This window comes from Somniosus microcephalus, unplaced genomic scaffold (genome assembly GCF_052327205.1).
Source record: "Somniosus microcephalus isolate GS21.2 unplaced genomic scaffold, FLI_Smic_1.0 unresolved_chr3, whole genome shotgun sequence".
Lineage (NCBI taxonomy): Eukaryota > Metazoa > Chordata > Chondrichthyes > Squaliformes > Somniosidae > Somniosus > Somniosus microcephalus.
The window spans coordinates 70,781,039-70,803,965 of record NW_028225181.1 but is presented as its reverse complement, the minus strand read 5'-3'; the positions used below and the strand labels follow the sequence as shown (position 1 = coordinate 70,803,965).

Genomic DNA, 22,927 nt, shown 5'->3' with positions numbered 1-22,927 from the left:
GCGGAAGAGCGATGTCGCAGGAACGCATCAGTATCGCTCCCAGTTAATATTAATATGTTCCGATATAGTTCCCCCACCACTGGGAGCGATAGTGATGCGTTCCTGCGACATCGCTCTCCCGCGCAGGCGCAGTGCCGCTCCCTTTTTCCCTCCCGCGCAGCCGCAGTGCTGCTCCCTTTCTCACTCCCGCGCAGGCGCAGTGCCGCTCCGCTGCCGTGCCGCGCAGGCGCAGTACCGCGCCCTAGTACCGCGCAAGCGCAGTGCCGGGCGGCGCGGGTTAATCGGTGAGTGAGGGTCAGAAACAGGCTGGTTGCCCGGGTTACAGGGCCCGCTCTGTGCCTAAGGGAACTCGGCTCCATTCAGCACCCGGCCCAACAGTGGCTGCTCAGCCCCGAGTTTAGAACACAGCGAGGGAGGGTCACAGGTTCGCTGCTCCGGTTAGTAACTCCGCACAGAAAATGGCGCATTTCCGCCCAGAGCAGTGAAAATGGGGGAGTCTCAGGAGGCCGGAAATTTACAGTGAGGAAAATCTCCAAACTAAGCACACAGCCCTCGAACTGGGGATCTGAGGAAAGGGACAAAATCAAACAAATACTCGGCCTTGAAATTGAATTGTTAATAAGCAGATTAAAAGTCTACATTATTTCACGCTTTCAATATTGTTCTTATTTTCTGCTCTGCCACAATTAGATCTCCCGGTGAATGATGGTGTGATTGAGGAAGGTGCTCAGCTCGAAGTAAACAGGGATTGTATACTGAGGAACAACAGCAGGTGAACCAGCACAGGATTGTGAGTACCAACCGGAGAGAACCCTTCCGATTCAAAGAGCTTCCAGAGATCAACTGGGGAAAAAGGTAAGAGAGAGTCCCATTGACTCAGATACACACTGGTCCTGGAGATAGAACGGGGAGAAAGGTCAGAGAAAGTCCCATTGACTCAGATACACACTGGTCCTGGAGATGGACTGGGGAGAAAGGTCAGAGAGAGTCCCATTGACTCAGATACACAGTGGTCCTGGAGATAGACTGGGGAGAAAGGTCAGAGAGAGTCCCATTGACTCAGATAAACATTGGTCCTGGAGATGGACTGGGGAGAAAGGTGAGCGAGAGTCCCATTGACTCAGATACACACTGGTCCTGGTGATGGACTGGGGAGAAATGTCAGAGAGAGTCCCATTGACTCAGATACACACTGGTCCTGGAGATGGACTGGGGAGAAAGGTCAGAGAGGGTCCCATTGACTCAGATACACACTGGTCCTGGAGATGGACTGTGGAGAAAGGTCACAGAGAGGCCCATTGACTCAGATACACACCGGTCCTGGAGATGGACTGGGGAGAAAGTCAGAGAGTCCCATTGACTCAGATACACACTGGTCCTGGAGATGGACTGGGGAGAAAGGTCAGAGAGGGTCCCATTGACACAGATACACACTGGTCCTGGAGATGGACTGGGGAGAAAGGTCAGAGTCCCATTGACTCAGATACACACTGGTCCTGGTGATGGATTGGGGAGAAAGGTCAGAGAGAATCCCATTGACTCAGATACACACTGGTCCTGGAGATGGACTGGGGAGAAAGGTCAGAGAGAGTCCCATTGACTCAGATACACACCGGTCCTGGAGATGGACTGGGGAGAAAGGTCAGTGAGAGTCCCATTGACTCATATACACAATGGTCCTGGAGATGGACCCTCCCGCACTCGCCCCGTGACCCTCCCGCACTCGCCCCGTAACCCTCCCGCACTCGCCCCCTGACCCTCCCGCACTCGCCCTGATGGGGCCCTTCTCAAGTAAACCAAGCGGTGCAATAAAACACCCCCAGAATCAAGGCCCTGCTCCTGGCGAAGGTGATCAGGCCCCAAGAACCAGTACAAGTGAGCAAAGTCAGGGTCAAGGCCCTGCTCCTGGAGAAGGTGATCAGGCCCCAGGAATCAGTACAAGTGAAGTGACTCCTTGTCCCGGAGATTTATTAAATGTGAATACTCAAGAGTTGACCAAAAATCAGGTTAGTAATATTAATCAAGGAGTCAATTTCTGCTGTAAGGAGAGATGATTCCTTAGCAGGTTCCTCTAATGAGGCCATATGGGTAGAACTTAAAGATAAAAATGGGGAAAGCACTTTACTGGGAGTGTACTATAGGCCCCCAAACAGTAATGGGGAGATAGAGGAACAGATATGTAGGCAAATCTCAGAAGTGTAGAAATAATAGGGTAATAATTGTTGGGGATTTCAACTTCCCCAATATAAACTGGGATAGTCAGAGTGTGAAAGGCTTAGAGGGTGTGGAATTCTTAAAGTGCATCCAGGAGAGCTTTTTCAGCCAACATGTAGAAAGTCCTACAAGAGAGGGGGCGGTTCTGGACCTAATTCGAGGGAATGTAGCAGGGCAAGTGGTAGAAGGGTTAGTAGGAGAGCATTTTGGTGACAGTGACCATAATTCGATGAGATTTAAAGTAGTTATGGAAAAGGACAAAGATGGACCGGAAATAAAGGTTCTAAATTGGGGGAAGGCTGATTTTAATATAAGGCAGGATCTGGCCAAAGTGGACTGGGATCAGCTACTTGTAGGAAAATCCACATCAGAGCAGTGAGAGTCTTTCAGAAAGGAAATAGAGAGAGTACAACGCCAACATGTTCCTGTAAAGGTCAAGGGTGGGACCAACAAGCCCAGGGAACCCTGGATGTCGAGGGACATACAAGAATGGTTTAGGAAAAAAAGGGAGGCTTTTGGCAGATACAAAGGACTAAAAACAGTGGAAGCCCTAGAGGAGCATAGAAAGTGCAGGGGGGTACTTAAAAAAGAAATTAGGAGAACGAAGAGGGGTCATGAAAAAACACTGGCAGGCAAAATAAAGGAAAATCCCAAGGTGTTTCATTAGTATATTAAGGGCAAGAGGATAACCAGGGAAAGAGTAGGGCCCATTAGGGACCAAAGTGGCATTCTGTGTGTAGAGCCAGAAGATGTAGGTGAGGTTTTAAATTAATATTTTGCATCTGTGTTCACTATGGAGAAGGACGATGCAGGCATAGAAATCAGGCAGGGGGATTGTGATATACTTGAACAAATTAGTATTGAGAGGGAGGAGGTACTAGTGGTTTTAGTGGGCTTAAAAGTGGATAAACTCCCAGGCCCAGACGAGATGTGGCCCAGACGAGATGTATCCCAGCCTGCTGTGTGAGGCAAGGGAGGAGATTGCAGTGGCTCTGACACAAATTTTCAGAACCTCTCTGGCCACAGGGGAGGTGCCAGAGGACTGGAGAACAGCTAACGTAGTACCATTATTCAAGAAGGGTAGTAGTAGGGATAAACCAGGGAATTACAGGCCAGTGAGACGAACATCAGTGGTAGGGAAATTATTGGAAAAAATTCTGAGGGACAGAATTAGTCTCCACTTGGAGAGGCAAGGATTAATCAAGGATAGTCAGCATAGCTTTGTCAGGGGGAGGTCATGTCTAACCAATTTGATTGAATTTTTCGATGGGGGTGACTAGGTGTGTGGATGAGGGCAGTCCAGTTGATGTAGTCTACATGGACTTCAGTAAGGCTTTTGACAAAGTCCCACCTGGGAGACTGGTCAAGAAGGTAAGAGCCCATGGAATCCAGGGCAATTTGGCACATTGGATCCAAAATTGGCTTAGTGGCAGGAGGCAGAGGGTGTTGGTCGAAGGTTGTTTTTGTGACTGGAAGCCTGTGTCCAGTGGTGTACCACAGGGTCTGGGTCCTTTGCTGTTTGTAGTGTACATTAATGATTTAGATATGAATGTAGGAGGTATGATCAGTAAGTTCGCAGATGACATGAAAATTGGTGGAGTGGTAAGTAGCGAGGAGGGAAGCCTCAGGCTACAGGAGAATATAGACGGGTTGGTTAGATGGGCAGCACAGTGGCAAATGGAATTTAACCCTGAAAAGTGTGAGGTGATGCATTTTGTGAGGACTAACAAGGGAATACACAATGAATGGTAGAACCCTAGGAAGGACAGAGGATCAGAGGGACCTTGGTGTGCATGTACATAGATTCCTGAGGGCAGCAGGACAGCTAGATAAGGTGGTTAAGAAGTTATATGGGATACTTGCCTTCATTAGCCGAGGCATAGAATATAAGAGCAGGGAGGTTATGATGGAGCTGTACAAAATGCTAGTTAGGCCTCAGCTGGAATACTGTGTGCAGTTCTGGTTGCCACAGGAAGGATGTGATTGCATTGGAGAGGGTGCAGAGGAGATTCACCAGGGTGTTACCTGGGCTGGAGCGCTTCAGCTATGAAGAGAGACTGGACAGGCTGGGGTTGATTTCCTTAGAGCAGAGAAGGCTGAGGGGGGACCTGATTGAGGCGTACAAAATTATGAGGGGCATAGATAGTGTAGGAATCGACCGATCCCCTACTAAAGCACTGAGGTCGAGTCAGTTCGATAAATAAACTAAGTTTAATTAAAACTTGAGAACAAAACAAAGGCATGCAGGAGCAACAGTAAACAGGTCTTTTTACTTGCTGGTTTCACGAGGTCTGAAGAGGGAACCTCCCCCTCTCTGACGTCATCAGGTTTCCCGCCGTTCGGGGCATCACGTGACCAATGTGATGACGTCATCAGGTTTCCTGCCGTTCGGGGCATCACATGACCAACGTGATGACATCATCGCGTTGATTCTGGGACTTCTCCAGACAAGCTATTTACATGTAGGCAACAACATAGGTGCTATAGCACTCTGTTAAAGACAGTTATACATTTGTACAGGAGCCCGTTGGTGGCTTTGCCACAATAGGGTAGATAGAAAGGAACTTTTCCCCTTAGTAGAGGGGTCAATAACCAGGGGGCATAGTTTCAAGGTAAGGGACAGGAGGTTTAGAGGGGATTTGAGGAAAAGCTTTTTCACCCAGAGGGTGGTTGGAATCTGGAACTCACTGCCTGAAAGGGTGGTAGAGGCATTAAATCCTCACAACATTCAAGAAGCATTTAGATGAGCACTTGAAACACCATAGCATACAAGGCTACGGACCAAGTGCTGGAAAATGGGATTAGAATAGACAGGGCTTGATGGCCGGCGCGGACACGATGGGCCGAAGGGCCCCTTTCTATGCGTCTTTCGGATGAGACATTAAACTGAGGCCCTGTCTGCTCTCTCAGGTGGATGTAAAAGATCCCATGACACTATTTTGAGAAAGAAAGACTTGCATTTATACAGTGCTTTCATGACCAGCAGACGTCTTGAAGTGCTTTACAGCCAATGAAGTACTTTTGAGGTGTAGTCACTGTTGTAATGTGGGAAAGAGCAGGGGAAATATCCCTGGTGTCCTAGCCAATGTTTATCCCTCAATGAATGTAACAAAAGGATAATAGCAAAATACTGTGGATGCTGGAAATCTGAAATAACAACAGGAAATGCTGGAAACACTCAGCAGGCCAGGCAACATCCGTAGAGAGAGAAACAGAGTTAACAAAAAGATAGATTATCTGGTCATTATCACATTGCTGTTTGTGGGAGCTTGCTGTGCGCTATTTGACTGCCGCATTTCCTACATGACAACAGTGGCTACACTGCAAAGGTACTTCATTGGCTGTAAAGCCCTTTGGGACGTCCGGTGGTGGTGAAAGGCGCTATAGAAATGCAAGTCTTTCTTCACTGGTCTCACCAGCGACCTCTTCTGGCTGATGGTTGATTGAGAGCTGAGAGTCCGCGCATGCGCACACGGAGCGGTGGTTTGGGCCGAGTCCGGCACAGCGACCCCTCCCGGTCACCAAGGGTAATAACCGCGCATGCCCAGAGGACACCAACCCCCTCCCCCACTCGGAGCTGCACCTGCGCACTCGGATCCTGCCGGACGGAGTCGGCGCGGGGCATTCCGGGGAAAGGCCTTGCTGTCGGTTCCAGAGTCGCGATCGGTGACGCAAAGTGAGTTTTATCCGCTCTGATTGGGTGGAGAATCGTGCGGGGTGGGGGTGAGGAGTGGATCGGGAGAGAATAAAGAGAAATAGAAAAACCTGAGAGTCTGCGAGGCCCCGGACCGAGCGGCGGCAGTTGGACGGAGCACGTGATCTCCTCGGGGACACGTGACCCGGGCCCAGGTCTTGATTGACGGGAGCTTCCAACCATAAGAAATAGGAGCAGGAGTAGGCCAATCGGCCCCTCGAGCCTGCTCCGCCATTCAATAAGATCATGGCTGATCTGATCCTAACCGCCAATCCACTATCACAGAACCATCTCCTGAATCTAACAGAAATAGACACACGAAATAGGAGCAGGATCAGGCTACACGGCCCCTGGGCCCGCTCCGCTACCCACAGGGACATGACCGATCCGGACCTAGACTCATGTCCAAATTCCTGCCTGCTCCCCGTAACCCTTAATTCCCTTTACTTCTAGGAAACTGTCTATTTCTGTTTTAAATTTATGTAATGATGTAGCTTCTACAGCTTTTTGGGGCAGCATATTCCATGGACCTACCACCCTCTGAGTGAAGTAGTTCCTCCTCATCTCAGTTTTGAAAGAGCAGCCCCTTATTCTAAGACTATGCCCCCTAGTTCTAGTTTCACCCATCATCGGGAACATCCTCCCCGCATCCACCCGATCCAACCCCTTCACAATCTTATATGTTTCAATAAGATCGCCTCTCATTCTTCTGAACTCCAATGAGTAGAGTCCCAATCTACTCAACCTCTCCTCATATGTCCATCCCCTCATCCCCGGGATTAACCGAGTGAACCTTCTTTGTACTGACTCGAGAGCAAGTATGTCCTTTCTTAAGTATGGACACCAAAACTGTACGCAGTATTCCAGGTGCGGTCTCACCAATACCTTGTACAACTGAAGCAATACCTCCCTATTTTTATATTCTATCCCCCTAGCAATGAAAGCCAACATTCCATTGGCCTTCTTGATCACTTGCTGCACCTGCATACTAACCTTTTGAGTTTCGTGCACCAGGACCCCCAGATCCCTTTGTACTTCAGTACTTTCCAGTTTCTTGCCATTAAGATAATAACTTGCTCTACGATTTTTCCTGCCTCACACTTTCCAGTATTGTATTCCATCTGCCAAATCTCTGCCCACTTACTTAGCTTGTCTATGTCCCCTTGCAATAGGGAGCGAGCTGGCGGCGGGTCCTCCAACCAATCGGGGAACCCGAGGGGCGGGACTAGCGCCGGCTGATTGTCTGATCCGCAGGACAGCGAGTTTCTCCAGTCCCTTGTTCAGGGCCCGGGGCCAGGGGAGGCTGTGGGCCTTTATTCCGCTCATTGGACACAAGGCTCTTTGGCTCAGAACACAGTGGCTCAGGTTTTAATAGAGACTTTTTAAATTCATCAATAAAAGCAGATAAACCTCGTGCTTCTGTGGAACAAACTTTCTAATATTTTATAGAATCATAGAATGGTTACAGCACAGAAGGAGGCCATTCGGCCCGTCGAGCCCGTGCTGGCTCTCTGCAAGACCACTTCAGCTAGTCCCACTCCCCGCCCTTTCCCCGTAACCCTGCAAATTTCTTTACTTCAGATACTTATCCAATTCCCAATTGAAAGCCGCGATTGAATCTGCCTCCACCACCCTCTCAGGCAGTGCATTCCAGATCCTAACCACTCGCTGAGTAAAAAAGTTTTTCCTCATGTTGCCTTTGGTTCTTCTGCCAATCACCTTAAATCTGTGTCCTCTGGTACCCGACCCTTCCGCCAATTGGAACAGCTTCTCTCTATCTGCTATGTCCAGACCCCTCATGATTTTGAACACCTCTATCAAATCTCCTCCCAACCTTCTCTGCTCTAAGGAGAACAACCTCAGCTTCTCCAGTCTATCCACGTAACTGAAGTCCCTCATCCCTGGAACCATTCTTGTAAATCTTTTCGACACCCTCTCTGAGGCCTTCACATCCTTCATAAAGTGCGGTGCCCAGAATTGGACACAATACTCCAGTTGAGGCCGAACCAGTGTTTTATAAAGGTTCATCATAACCTCCTTGCTTTTGGACTCTATGCCTCTATTTATTAAGCCCAGGATCCCGTATGCTTTTTTAACCACTTTCTCAACCTGCCCTGCCACCTTCAATGATTTGTGCACACATACCCCCAGGTCTCTCTGTTCATGCACACACTTTAGACTTATACCCTTTAGTTTATATTGCCTCTCCTCATTCTTCCTACCAAAATATATCAATTTGCACTTTTCTGCGTTAATTTTCATCTCCCATTCCACCAGCATGTCTATGTCCTCTTGAAGTCTATCACTATCCTCCTCACTGTTCACTATACTTCCAAGTTTTGTGTCATCTGCATATTTTGAAACTGTGCCCTGTACACCCAAGTCCAAGTCATTAATATCTATATATATAAAACAGTATGTCTCTGTCTCTGTCTCTCTGTCTCTCTTTCTGCCTGTCCGGCTATACAATCAAAAGTTATAGAGCGTACCTACACATATGTTATATCAAAAGAAAGCTCATCATTAGGGGCCTCTCATGGGTGTATTTACATTTTGGTCGGACAAAAATTGTGCCGACGGTATCCAAAAAACATTCAAAATTCCGCTCATTATCCGCTCATTAGCATCGAGTGACGTGAAGGTTGACCAATCGTACAGTCGAGCGACCCGACGGTCGACCAATCGCTGCGTCACGGGGGTGGGTTCATTGCGTGTGCGGGCGGGCCATCCTAGAGTCGAGTGATGTGACCATTGACAAATCCTACAGTTCAGTGACCTGACGGTTGACCAATCGGTGTGTGTGTGGGCGGGACTAATCATTCTGAGTTCAGGTGAGTGGCCGCCATCTTGATTCCAAACTCTTCATTTCTTTTTCCCGCTTTCTGCGTCTTTATTTTCAAATGTACATTTCCAGCAAAAAAAAATTGCTTTTATTAAATAGTTTTAAAAAAAAGATAATTCATTTGCAAATATTTTCTCTAACCTGATTCTTTTTCCTACCTTTACCCGTTTTTGTAGGCCTCGAAGCCTGGGCCTCTCCTGCCCAGCCACGCCCGAGCTAGGTAATTGTCCCACGGCTTGTGGCAAGCTCCTCCCCCCCTCACCCCTCCCCCCCAGTCTCCCTCGTCACGTTACCCGGGGCAACGGCGTCGGCTGCGAGGGTCACGGGACAGGCACAGGGTGCACGCGCAGCAGGCGACACACACAAGCCCGAGGCACAGAGCGCAGGAAGCCAGCAGGTGAGATGCGGCATCTCTCTCTCTCTTCCCTGCTCGGCAGTTTTGAAGCCGGCTCGGGGGGGGGGGAGGGGCTCGGGAGGGGGGGAAGGGTTACCCCAGCAACCGGGCCGGGCCCTCACAGCCTCAAGCCGGCTCACGCCCGTTCCCGGGGCTTGGCTCCAGCCGCAATCGGCGGCCTTGAAGCCGGCTCGGGTGGGGCTCGGGAAGGGGGGGAAGGGTTACCCCGGCAACCGGGCCGGGCCCCCTCAGCCTCAAGCCGGTTCGCACCCGTTCCCGGGGCTTGGCTCCAGCCGCAATCGGCGGTCTTGAAATGGGCTCGGGAGGGTGGGGCTCGGAAGGGGGGGAAGGGTTACCCCGGCAACTGGGCCCGGCCGTCTCTCACAGCCTCCAGCTGGCTCACGCCCGTTCCCGGGGCTTGGCTCTGTGGTAAACCACTGTTATACCTGTCTGTATGTGTATTCCACTAGGTACAGGTCTGGACATGCCTCGGCTGACTCCTCCCACTATTCCAGGTATATAAGTGACTACCTCCCAGTCCCTTAGTATTCTGGACGGGTCGACCACTCGAGACAAGACCTTCATTCTTTAGTTAATAAAAGCCTGATTGTTACTCGCTCAACCTCAGTCTTTTGAGTAATTGATGGCGCATCAATTTTATTAACTAAATTTTTATAATGGAGAAGATCCTCACACCAGCATGCCTGGACCTGGACAGTCGGGAAGCGGACGCTTCCACCAAGTTTGCTCACTGGCTCATGTGCTTCGAGACATTCCTGACTGCCTCCACTGCGGTCACAACGGATGCGGACAAACTGTCTGTCCTGATCTCCAAGGTGAACCACTGAGTGCACTCAGTCATCCAGGACGCGACCTCGTACACAGATGCCCTCCAGCTCCTCAAGACCCAGTACGCGTGCCCTGTGAACGAAGTGTACGCCAGGCACCTCCTGGGGAGTCGCAAGCAACAACCTGGGGAATCGACTGAGGAATACCTCCAAGCACTGTCCGTGCTTGGCCGGGCCTGTGGGTGTAAGGCGGTAACGCCTGCTAAGTACACGGAGGAACTGATCCGGGATGCCTTCGTAGCGGGCCACAGGTCCAACTACACCCGACAGCGTCTGCTGGAGCAGAGCGACCTCAACCTCAACAAAGCCTCCGAAATCGCACTAATGCTGGACGCAGCCTACCGGGGCATGGATGCCTACTCCTCTGCACCATGGACGCCGCGGGGAACGACAACCTGGGACACGGTAGGACAGCCCCATAGCACCGTGCCACCCCAGCCACAGCCCAACAACGGCCCAACTACCGCAGCAGTGTCCCAAAGCCAGACAGCAGTATCCCAAGGCCAGAAATGCTACTTCTGTGGCCAGGTCAAACACCCCAGAGCGCCCTGCCCGGCGAAGAATGCGACCTGCTCGGGCTGCGGGAAAAAGGGACACTACGCCAGCGTCTGCAAGGCCAAAGCCACCCCGAACGCCAGCAGCGCCGCGTGTGGGCCGGGCGAGCCACCATCTCGGGCCCCCAACAGCGCCACGTGTGGGCCGTGTGGGCCGCCATCTTGGGCCTCCCCAGCCATGTGCGAACCACCGCAGCAGCAGCCATCTTGGACGACTCCAGCCACATGGGAATCATGGACGCCGCCATCTTGGACACCAACCGGGACGCAGCAGACCGCCAACCCCCCCCCATCTGATACCCACAGCGACACACCGACCCCTACGCTGGCCTCTGTTACGCTGGACCAAACGAGACCGCACCAACTAGCTCGGTCCAAAATGGATGTTAAGGTAAACGGCTATGCAATAAACTGCCTTTTTGACTCCGGGAGCACAGAGAGCTTCATCCACCCCGACACGGTGCGGCGTTGCTCTCTCCCAGTCCTGCCTGCGCACCAGCGGATTTCTATGGCCTCCGAGTCCCAGTCAGCGGACATTGGCGGCTACTGCGTGGTGACACTAGTAGTAGACGGGACTGTGTTCAATAATTTTAAACTCCTGGTCCTGCCCGACCTCTGCGCTGCCATCCTACTGGGGTTGGATTTCCAGTGCCATCTCAAAAGCGTTACGATGGCGTACGGTGGCCCCCTCCCCCCACTCACAGTCCGCAGCCAGCAGCCTCCAAATTGCCCGCCGCGCACCAGATGCAACCTCTCCACACTCAGAGTCCCACCCCCCCCACTGTTTGCTAACTTCACCCCCGACTGTAAGCCCATCGCCACAAAGAGCAGGCGATACAGTGCCGGGGACAGGGATTTCATCAAAACCGAAGTGGAGCGACTCCTGAAGGAGGGGATTATTGAGGGCAGCTCCAGGTTGTGGTCGTTAAGACCGGCGAGAAAGAACGCCTGGTCATCGACTACAGCCAAACAATAAACCGCTACACCCTGCTGGACGCCTACCCACTCCCCCGCATAGCTGACATGGTCAACCAGATCGCGCAGTACCGCGTCTTTTCGACCATTGACCTGAAATCAGCGTACCACCAGCTCCCCATCCGCCCTGAAGACTGCCAGTATACTGCTTTTGAGGCAAACGGCCGCCTCTATCACTTCCTTAGGGTTCCCTTCGGCGTTACCAACGGGGTCTCCGTCTTCCAAAGGGAGATGGACCGGATGGTCAATCAAAACGCGCTGCAGGCCACTTTCCCTTACCTAGACAATGTGACCATCTGCGGCCAGGACTTGCAGGACCATGACGCAAACCTCGAGAAATTCCTCCGCACCGCCCAACTCCTGAACCTGACATATAACAAGGAGAAGTGCATATTCCGCACAGACCGCCTCGCCATCCTTGGCTGTGTTGTGGAACACGGGGTCATCAGTCCCGACCCGGACCGGATGCGTCCCCTTATGGAACTCCCACTGCCTAAAAGCCCTGAAGAGGTGCCTAGGGTTTTTTTCCTACTACGCTCAGTGGGTCCCCTACTATGCAGACAAAGCCCGTCCGCTGATCAAATCCACCTCTTTTCCCCTGATGGCAGAGGCCCGCTCGGCCTTCCACCGCATCAAGGAGGACATTGCCAAAGCCACCATGCACGCAGTGGATGAATCCATCCCCTTCCAGGTGGAAAGCGATGCGTCCGACTTCGCTCTGGCCGCCACCCTTAATCAGGCGGGGAGACCTGTGGCATTCTTTTCATGAACCCTCCAGGGCCCGGAGACCAGACACTCCACGGTCGAGAAGGAGGCCCAGGCCATTGTGGAGGCTGTGCGTCATTGGAGGCACTACCTGGCCGAAAACGATTTACCCTGCTCACTGACCAGCGTTCAGTTGCTTTTATGTTCAACAGCAAGCAGAGGGGCAAAATCAAAAATGACAAGATCTTGAGGTGGAGAATCGAACTTTCCACCTACAACTGCGAGATCTTGTACCGGCCTGGGAAGCTCAATGAACCCCCAGATGCCCTATCGCGTGGCACCTGCGCCAGCGCACAGATCGATAGGCTGAGGGCCCTCCACAATGACCTCTGCCACCCGGGGGTCACCAGGTTCTTCCACTTCATCAAGGCCCGCAACCTGCCTTACTCCATCGAGGAGGTCAGGACCATGACCAGGAACTGCCAAGTCTGTGCTGAGTGCAAACCGCACTTTTATAGACCAGACAGAGCCCACCTGATAAAAGCCACTCGCCCTTTCGAACGCCTGAGCGTCGATTTTAAAGGGCCTCTCTGCTCCTCCGACCGCAATGTGTACTTCCTCAACATCATTGATGAGTACTCCCGTTTCCCGTTTGCTATCCCCTGCTCGGACATGACCAGTGCCACGGTCATTAAATCTCTGAACAGCCTCTTCACCCTGTTCGGTTTCCCCAGCTATATCCATAGCGACCGGGGCTCATCGTTTATGAGTGACGAACTCCGCCAGTACCTGCTCGCTAGTGGTATAGCCACAAGCAGGACCACCAGTTACAACCCCCGGGGGAACGGACAGGTGGAAAGAGAGAATGCGACAGTTTGGAAGGCCGCCCTACTAGCCTTAAAGTCTAGGGGCCTTCCGACCTCCCGCTGGCAGGAGGTGCTCCCCGATGCGCTCCACTTGATTCGGTCACTGCTCTGCACTGCCACCAATGCCACCCCTCACGAGAAAATGTTTGTCTTCCCAAGGAAGTCCACATCGGGGACGTCGTTACCGCCATGGCTGACGTCCCCAGGGCCGGTACTACTGAGAAGACACGTGAGGGCCAATAAAATGGACCCCCTGGTCGAGAGGGTCGACCTCCTCCACGCCAACCCCCAGTATGCTTACATTGCGTACCCGGACGGGCGGGAGGACACAGTCTCCATACGAGACCTTGCACCCTCGGGGACCGCTGTAGGGCGGGAGGACACAGTCTCCATACGGGACCTCGCACCCTCGGGGACCGCTGTAACCCACTACCCATTACCACCCCCCCCCCACGACCCGCTATGCAACCCCAGCAGCCGGCTCGCCTTGGACCGTCACCCACGAGGACTACACTCCAGGGCCCCAGCCTACACGGGACGCGACGCCGGAAGCTCCACCACCCCTGCCGTCGCCACGTCGATCACAGCGGCAGACAAGACCTCCGGAGAGACTCCAATACAAGAACTTTTAAATACACTTCAGCCCGCCGGACTCATTTTTAAACAAGGGGTGAATGTGGTAAACCACTGTTATACCTGTCTGTATGTGTATGTGTATTCCACTAGGTACAGGTCTGGACATGCCTTGGCTGACTCCTCCCACTATTCCAGGTATATAAGTGACTACCTCCCAGTCCCTTAGTATTCTGGACGGGTCGACCACTCGAGACAAGACCTTCATTCTTTAGTTAATAAAAGCCTGATTGTTACTCGCTCAACCTTAGTCTTTTGAGTAATTGATGGCGCATCGGGCTCCATTTGCGGCCGCGGGCTACTCGCCCTCCTTTCCTCTGTCTCTCTCTCCTCCCCCACTTCCATCTCCCCCTCCCCCCTCCCTCCCCCTCTCCCTCCCCCTCCCCCCTCTCCCGCTCCCTCCCCCTCCCTCTCGCTCCCTCCCCCCTCCCTCTCCCGCCTCTCCCCTCCCCTCTCGCCTCTCCCCTCCCCTCTCACCTCTCCCCCCTCTCGCCTCTCCCCCCCTCCCTCCCCCTCTCTCTCCCCCCTGCCCTCCCCCCTCTCTTTCTCCTCCCTCCCCCTCTCTCTCCCCCTCTCTCTGCCCCCTCCCTCCCCCTATTTCTCTGCCCCCTCCCTCCCCTTCTTTCTCTGCCCCCTCCCTCCCCTTCTTTCTCTGCCCCCTCCCTCCCCCTCTTTCTCTGCCCCTCCCTCTCTTTCTCTGCCCCCTCCCTCTCTTTCTCTGCCCCCTCCCTCTTTCTCGGCCCCCTCCCTCCCCCTCTCTCCCCCTCTCTGTCTGCCCCCTCCCTCCCCCTCTCTCTCTCTGCCCCCTCCCTCCCCCTCTCCCTCTCTGCCCCCTCCCCCTCCCTCTCCCCCCTCCTCTCACCTCCCCCCCTCTCGCCTCTCCCCCTCTCTCTCTGCCCCCTGCCTCCCTCTCTCTCTCCCCTGCCTCACCCTCTCTCTCTCCCACTCTCTCTCTGCCCCCTCCCTCCCCCTCTCTCTCTCCGCCCTCCCTCCCCCTCTCCACCCCTCTCCCCCTCTCCCTCCCCCCTCCCTCCCCCTCTCTCTCTCCCCCTCTCTCTCTCTCCCCCTCCCTCCCCCTCTCTCTCCCCCCTCCCTCCCCCTCCCACCGCCTCTCTTCCCCCTCCCTCCCCCTCTCTCTTTCCCCTCCCTCCCCCTCTCTCTCCCCCTCTTTCTCTGCCCCCTCCCTCCCACTCTTTCTCTGCCCCCTCCCTCCCACTCTTTCTCTGCCCCCTCCCTCCCCCTATTTCTCTGCCACCTCCCTACCCCCCAGTACTTCTGAGCCCAGGAGGACCCAACAATTTCCAATGTGAGACTGTCAAGGGAGGTGGATTCTGGGGGAGATTAGGTTGTTAAACAGCCACTGTCCCTACTATGTAAAAGAGTATTGTTTTAGGAATAAGCATTTCTGTAGAGGCTTTTAATCCAGTTTACATCTGCAGATTTGTTTTAATTCATTCTTGGGATGTGGGCGTTGTAATAATAATAAATAACTTCCGGAGGAAGTTATGTGCACATCACTTCCTGTGAACTGTGAACTCTGTGCATACATCACTTCCTGTGCATACGTCACTTCCTGTGTTTGGACTAGTATAAATACTGAACTGCTCAGTATAGTAAAAGGGCTTCTCCTAGAGGCATGGTGAAGACCGCTCTTGTACATAGTATAATTATAAGTTGTTTAAAGCTTACTTTAAAGTTCCTTGATGTGTGAGACTTTTTATTACATCAATTTAAACAACTTAGTATTTACACTCACAAATACTAGACCTTCGGACAAACTCGGAGTTAAGGATCCAGGGAACCACCCATCATGGAAAACATCCTTAAACCTACTCATCTGGACTTGGACCCAAACGCAGCAGCAGCTGGCAGGGTATGGAAGCATTGGTACCGTACTTTTGAGAATTTTCTTGATGAATGTAAAGCGAATGCTTCTACTAAACTGAGGATACTTATCAACTATGTGACCCCAACAGTGTTTGAATATGTTGATGAATGGGATAATTACGATGAGGTGATCCGGGCACTTAAAAAACTATATGCCAAGACCGCAAATGAGGTCTATGCTAGACATCTACTGGCCACAGCCCGACAAGGGCCAGGGGAATCGATTAACGAATTCCTTCAAGAACTTCGCAGACTCAGCGTAGATTGTAACTTTCAGGCAGCCTCGGCTGAGCTGTACCGCGAAGAAATTATTTGTGATGCTTTCATCTGCGGGATTGCCTCTCCATTTATACGCCAGCGTCTGCTAGAAAGTAAAACACTTGAGCTACAAAAGGCTTTTGACCTGGCTTGTTCTCTGGATTTGGCAAAGAAAAATGCAGACCTCTATCAGCTGCCCAGATCTCGATCTGCTGCTGTAACTGCAACCAGACGATTCAAGTGGTCTCAGGTGAACCCTATCATGGAGGAATCTAATCCTGATGATAATTCTGATGAAGAAGAGGAGGATGACCCCACTTTAGCAGCCTCTTGGCAATCTAGGAAGGAATGCTTCTTTTGTGGAGATTCTTTTCACCCTAGGAAATTCTGCCCTGCTCGCAATGCGATCTGCAGTCATTGAGATAAAAAGGGACACTTTGCAAAAGTTTGCCAATCAAGAGCCTCTGCGAGGGCCTATCCAGCTAAGGCCTACCGAACTGCCCCAATTAGGCCTATCAAGATGCTTCGGCTAGGAACTATCAAGCTTCCTCTCGAGCTCTCTCCCAAAGAAGCACACCTAGAGTTTCAGCCACTCTCTGTGCAACCACACCAATTACAGCTGCTTGCCCACAGAACCTGTTTCATGCAGCTACAAAAGTTTCAGTTAATGGGCCTACCTTAGATGCCTTAATTGACTCAGGAAGTACTGATAGTTTCATTAGAGAACAGATTGTTGCGAAATTGAAACTACATATCTTCCCATCGGACCAGGCAATTGCGATGGCTCAGTCATCACTTAATACCAGAATCTCCGGCTTTTGTATTATTGATATGACACTTAATGGTCGCATGTATCCCTCCACCCGACTTTCGGTGCTCAAGGACTTATGTAGTGATCTCATCTTAGGGCTGGATTTTCAAAAACAGCATAAGAAACTCACCATTGAGTTTGGCGGATCCAAACCTGGACTTACTATTTCTAATATACTGTCTAAATTACCGTTTTGTGCATTATCAGCAGCTTCACTTGATGAACCCTCATTATTTGCCAGTATTCCTCCTCAATGCAAACCAATAATAATGAAATCGTGGCGCTTTAGTCAGGAAGACCAATCTTTTATTGAGGCTGAAATCTCTCGACTTTTAGCAGAGGATATCATCGAACCATGTTCGTCGCCCTGGCGGGCTCAAATCGTCATCGTCAAGAACCCTCTAAAACCTCACAAACAACGACTATGCATTGATTATTCGCAAACCATTAGTCAATATACTGACTTGGATGCCTACCCATTGCCACGCATTGATGATATGGTTAATAAACTGGCCGAATACAAAGTGTTCTCAACTTACGATTTGAAAAGTGCCTATCATCAGGTACCCTTGAAGGTCTCAGATAAGCAGTACACGGCCTTTGAGGCTAATGGACGGCTGTACCAATTTCATCGCCTCCCATTCGGGGTTACTAATGGAGTGGCTGTCTTCCAACGGGCAATGGATGGCCTGGTTAAGCAGGAAAACTTAAGGGACACTTTTCCCCATCTTGATAACATTGCTATTGCAGGTCACGATCAACAGGAACACGACGCCAACCTCCAAAATATTTCGGGATACTCTCCATCACCGTAACTTAACTTTGAATCTAAATCTGTTGAGTCTCAACCGACCATCAACATCCTTGGCTACTGCGTAGGCAATGGTATCATTAAGCCAGACCCAGAAAGACTTCGCCCGCTCCAAGAGCTCCCGTCACCTAAGAATCCGGCTTCTTTACGTCGGGCTCTCGGTCTGTTTGCATACTACGCTAAATGGATTCCTCATTTTTCAGACAAAATCCAACCCTTGCTGCATGCTAGATCATTTCCATTGGAAACAGCGGCTGTTGCAGCCTTTAACCTTCTCAAAAAACAGTTGGAGAAAGCGGCTCTTCACTCCATCACATTTCATAGTTGAATGTGATGCCTCGGAGGTGGCGATCTCGGCTACTCTAAATCAGGAAGGTCGTCCTGTAGCATTTATGTCCAGGACCTTACAAGATGCAGAGCTACATTATCCTCCGGTTGAGAAGGAAGCCACAGCCATCATAGAGGCGGTACGGAAGTGGAACCATTTCCTAGCTCGCCAGCACTTTACATTAATCACGGACCAGCGATCAGTCGCCTTCATGCTCGATAATCGAAAACGAACCAAAATTAAGAATAATAAAATACAGCTTTGGAGGATGGAACTGGCCTCTTTTGGTTACACCATTCACTATCGACCTGGCAAGGAGAATGTGGCCCCGGATACCCTCACACGAGCATTCTGCTCCACTATGTCGTCCTCTACTCTCATGGATGTCCATAATGGATTGTGTCATCCTGGCGTTACGCGCATGCTACATTTCGTACGATCACGGAATCTCCCTTTTTCTACTGGAGATGTAAAGAAAATGTGCTCAGAATGACGGCTTTGTGCAGAATTAAAACCTCAGTTCTTCCGCCCCTCAGATGGTATGCTCATACACGCAACCCAACCGATGCAACGACTTAGCATCGATTTTAAGGGCCCAGTGCCCTCTTCAACTCGGAACACATATTTGCTCACCATGATTGATGAATATTCACGTTTTCCGTTTGCTTTCCCCTGCTCCAATATGCTGGCGTCCACAGTAATCTGCTGCCTTGAGCAAGTATTTTCTCTCTGAGGCATGGTGGCTTACATTCACTCGGATCGGGGTGCATCCTTTATGTCAAGGGAACTCAAGGACTTCCTCTCAGAACGGGGAATTGCTACAAGCAAAACGACGCCATATCATCCCATCGGAAATGGGCAGGTAGAGAGGTATAATGGTATCATCTGGAATTCCGTACATCTTGCTTTAAGATCTCGGGGCCTACCAAACCAGCAATGGGAAGCAGTGCTTCCGGATGCATTGCACTCTATACGGTCCCTTCTTTCTACAGCCACAAATACTACACCTCATGAGCGGTTCTTTGGATTCCAGCGTCGCTCATCTTATGGGACATCCCTCCCGTCATGGCTAACTACTCCTGGACCTGTACTACTCCGAAGATACGTTCGGACGTCTAAAAATGACCCTCTCATAGACGAGGTCGAACTAACCGATGCCAACCCCACCTATGCATACATACGATATCCCAACGGCCGAGAATCTACCGTATCATTACGGGATCTGGCTCCCTGCCCACCAGGACCTAATGGGACATCGAGTGATGGTATTTTACCAGGAGCCTCTTGGAACCTACCGGGTACCCCTCTCCAGGATCCTGATCTGACACCAACTAGCTTGGTGCCGGTAGAACCCCGCACTCAAAGTTGCGACCCTCCCAGTACCGCGCACCAAAGTACTGATCCGCCACGGACCAGCTCTGCACCTCCCTCTGAACAGAGACAGACCGACTCTGAACCTATTGGGGCTCGTACACGAAGCCATGATCTCCCTGACCCTTCACAGGGTAATCCAGGCCACACAGACTCTGACCAATGGCCAACAGCATGTAAGCACCCAATGACCCTCTACGACGGGAACCCAAACGGGTGCGACTTTTCCTCGTTTGGCGGCTGTGGAATAAAAGGAAGACCACAGCCTTCTAATCTCGCAGGAGGAAAGAATGTAATAATAATAAATAACTTCCGGAGGAAGTTATGTGCACGTCACTTCCTGTGAACTGTGAACTGTGAACTATGTGCATACATCACTTCCTGTGCATACGTCACTTCCTGTGTTTGGACTAGTATAAATACTGAACTGCTCAGAATAGTAAAAGGGCTTCTCCTAGAGGCACGGTGAAGACCGCTCCTGTACATAGTATAATTATAAGTTGTTTAAAGCTTACTTTAAAGTTCCTTGATGTGTAAGACTTTTTATTACATCAGGCGTCGCTCGCAAGTCCAGAATATGTTGCCAATCCCCATCTTCCCCTTGAGAAGGTGATGGTGGGCTGCCTTCTTGAACCGCTGCAGTCCGTGTGGTGAAGGTACTCCCACAATGCTGTTGTGTAAGGAGTTCCAGGATTTTCACCCAGTGATGATGTAGCAACGGCGATGTATGTCCAAGTCAGGATGGTGTGTGACTGGGAGAACTTGGAGGTGATGGTGCTCCCATCCACCTTCTGCCTTTGTCCTTCTAGGTGCTGGAGGTTGCGGGTTTTGGAGGTTCTGTCAAAGTTCTGGTCGAGTTGCAGATGTATAAAGTCCATCTCCTTCGCCCCCTCCCACTCCCACCTCTCTCTCTCTCTCTCTCTCTCTCTCCTCCCATAGAGGCCAGAGGCCCAGACCAGGTGGCAGATTCCCTTCACTGAGGGACATTAGTGAACCAGTGGGATTTTATGACAATCCGGCAGCTTTCATAGTCACTTTTTTCTAGTGCCGGCCCCACAAATGACCAGATTCATTGAGCTCAATTTCACAACCTGCCTCTTTAGTGGGTTCTCTCTCACGCTCCCTGTTTTAAATTCATTTTACAGGATGTTTGAAGGGGAGGATTTGCAGACGGGAAACTCAAACCACACACCACGTCAAGATCTGACAGTCACTCGATTCATCAGGAACTGAATATCATCGGCCTTTGAATATGGAAGCAAAAAGCACTGTTCACAGCGGGGAGAAACCGTATACGTGTTCTGTGTGTGGACGCGGCTTCAGCCAACCCTCTGGCCTATCGAAACACAAGCGCTTTCACACCGGGGAGAGGCCGTTCACCTGCTCTGAGTGTGGGAAGGGATTCACTCAGTCATCTGACCTTAAGACACACCAGCGAGTTCACACTGGGGAGAGGCCGTTCACCTGCTCTGAGTGTGGGAAGGGATTCACTAATTCATCCCACCTGCGTACACACCAGCGAGTTCACACTGGGGAACGGCCGTTCACCTGCCCTGAGTGTGGGAAGGGATTCACTAATTCATCCCACCTGCTGACACACAAGCGAGTTCACACTGGGGAGAGGCCGTTCACCTGCACTGAGTGTGGGAAGGGATTCACCAATTCATCCCACCTGCTGACACACCAGCGAGTTCACACTGATGAGAAACCTTTTAAATGCTCGGACTGTGGGAAGTGCTATAAAGGTTCCGGGGAACTGATACGCCATCAACGTGTTCACACTGGGGAGAGACCGTTCAGGTGCTCGCACTGCGGGACTGGGTTTAGGCAGTCATCTGACCTCACAGTACACCAGCGAGTTCACACTGGGGAGAGGCCGTTCACCTGCCCTGAGTGTGGAGAGGGATTCACTCAGTCATCCCACCTGCTGAGACACCAGCGAGTTCACACTGACGAGAGACCTTTCAGGTGCTCTCACTGCGGAACTGGGTTTAGGCAGTCATCTGACCTCACTGTACACCAGCGCACTCACACTGGGGAGAGGCTGTTCACCTGCCCTGAGTGTGGGAAGGGATTCACTCAGTCATCCCACCTGCTGAGACACCAGCGAGTTCACAAGTGACTGCAGGGTTTGGATTCTGTTGTTGCTGCTGTTAATCACATCCAGGACTGAACCATGTTCATTCTGACAGGTGGGGGTTGTTTCTGCTGATATTACTAACTCCGGGAACTGGGCTGGAGTTTAATATTCTTGATATATGTCAAATAAATCAACTTTGTTTTAAACACATTGTTGTAGATTTTTGTCTTTCCCACCTGAGTGTTTAGCATCACCTGGCTGGAGCTCAGAAAGGACAATCTGGGAGAGGATCTAACGGTGGGAACAGAACTCCAGCCTGGACACAGTCCTTCAGGGTCACACTGAGAGGGGCAAACGGCACTTTGGTCTTTCTTGTCTCTCTTCACTGACAGCAAAGTTGCCGTGCACGTTAATCTCGAGGTTTGTGAGAAACGTGTCCCAGCCGCTCTCTGCCATGTTTCAGAGCTCCTAGGCACGGAACAGAAGGCTCCTTTAGGAATGTACCCCAGTGCTTTTTTTTAATGGCCTTATTAACCTGTGTTGCTACTTTTAGTGATTTGTGTATCTGGATCCCTCTGCTCCTCCAACCCATTTAGACTCTTAGGGGGAAATTCAGTGGCGCCCCCTTTGGGTCACTAACGTCACCGGGGCTAACTTTAGCGCCCTGAAAAAGTTAGCGCCCCTGTGCATTAAATTCAGTGGTTGCGCCACAGGCAGGAGGCAGGGTGCTACTGGAAGCGCTCCCCTCCCTCTTGAGGTGCTACCAGTGAATTTCACGGCGCTTCGTGTAACAGCGCCATGCCCGTCAGCACGTAGCACCACGCCATAGCAGACCTCCCTCCCTGATTAAAGGGGAGGGGCGCAGCACTGCACACACCTGGGCCCTGCAGGACCACCGGGGAGTGGGGTGTCGGATCAAGAGGAGCGCCGGGCTGTGCGATTGTGGCCGACACCCCGAAGAAGAAAGGGGTAGGGGTCAGGTGCTGGCAGTCAGCCAAAATAAAAAGTTGCCGCCCGACACCTGCCCTTTAAGTGGCATCGCCGCGGCTGCAGAAACGACCCCTGACCCTGTTGGACATATCGTCCGGTGATAGGTCAGGGGTCGTAACCCAAGGCTGCAGCCGGGGTGCTGCGCTTGGCGATGATGTAATTGCCAGCGGTGCAGTGCCGTGGGGAGCTACTGACTACCTACGCCGCTAACCTCCTGCTGAATATCGTGGGAGGCACAAAGCAACCCAATTTCACCCCCTTGTCCAAGTAGTGAGTGGCCTCCTTATTCTTCCCACCAAAACACACCACCTCACACTGACCTATAGTGAAATTTATTAACACACCACCTCACACTGATCTATAGTGAAATTCATTAACACACCACCTCACGCTGATCTAAAGTGAAATTCATTAACACACCACCTCAAACTGACCAAAAGTGAAATTTATTAACACACCACCTCACACTGATCTATAGTGAAATTCATTAACACACCGCCTCACACTGATCCATAGTGAAATTCATCAACACACCACCTCACACTGATCTATAGTGCATTCATTAACACACCACCTCACACTGATCTACAGTGACATTCATTAACACACCACCTCACACTGATCTATCGTGACATTCATTAACACACCACCTCACACTGATCTATC

The 22,927-nt window shown here is 51.4% G+C and overlaps 2 protein-coding genes across 3 annotated transcripts in view; one reads left to right on the top strand and one right to left on the bottom strand.

The window, feature by feature from the left end:
* The window catches only part of LOC147091935 (uncharacterized), a 162,128-nt gene that overhangs the window by 90,391 nt on the left and 48,810 nt on the right, over nucleotides 1-22,927 (bottom strand). The window lies entirely within an intron of this gene.
* On the top strand, nucleotides 248-21,477 carry LOC147091936 (uncharacterized). 2 transcript variants are annotated; one of them, XR_015075246.1, is made up of 3 exons: nucleotides 248-437; nucleotides 691-855; nucleotides 8,927-9,189. XR_015075246.1 is itself a non-coding variant. In XM_085976943.1 (3 exons), exon 3 carries the CDS (start codon nucleotides 20,444-20,446, stop codon nucleotides 21,311-21,313), a length of 870 nt encoding a protein of 289 aa, XP_085833069.1. In that variant the 5' UTR covers nucleotides 252-437; nucleotides 691-855; nucleotides 20,337-20,443; the 3' UTR covers nucleotides 21,314-21,477. The 2 variants fall into 2 exon arrangements, 1 of the variants encoding a protein (XP_085833069.1); XM_085976943.1 differs by lacking the exon at nucleotides 8,927-9,189 and adding an exon at nucleotides 20,337-21,477 and having other exon boundaries at nucleotides 252-437.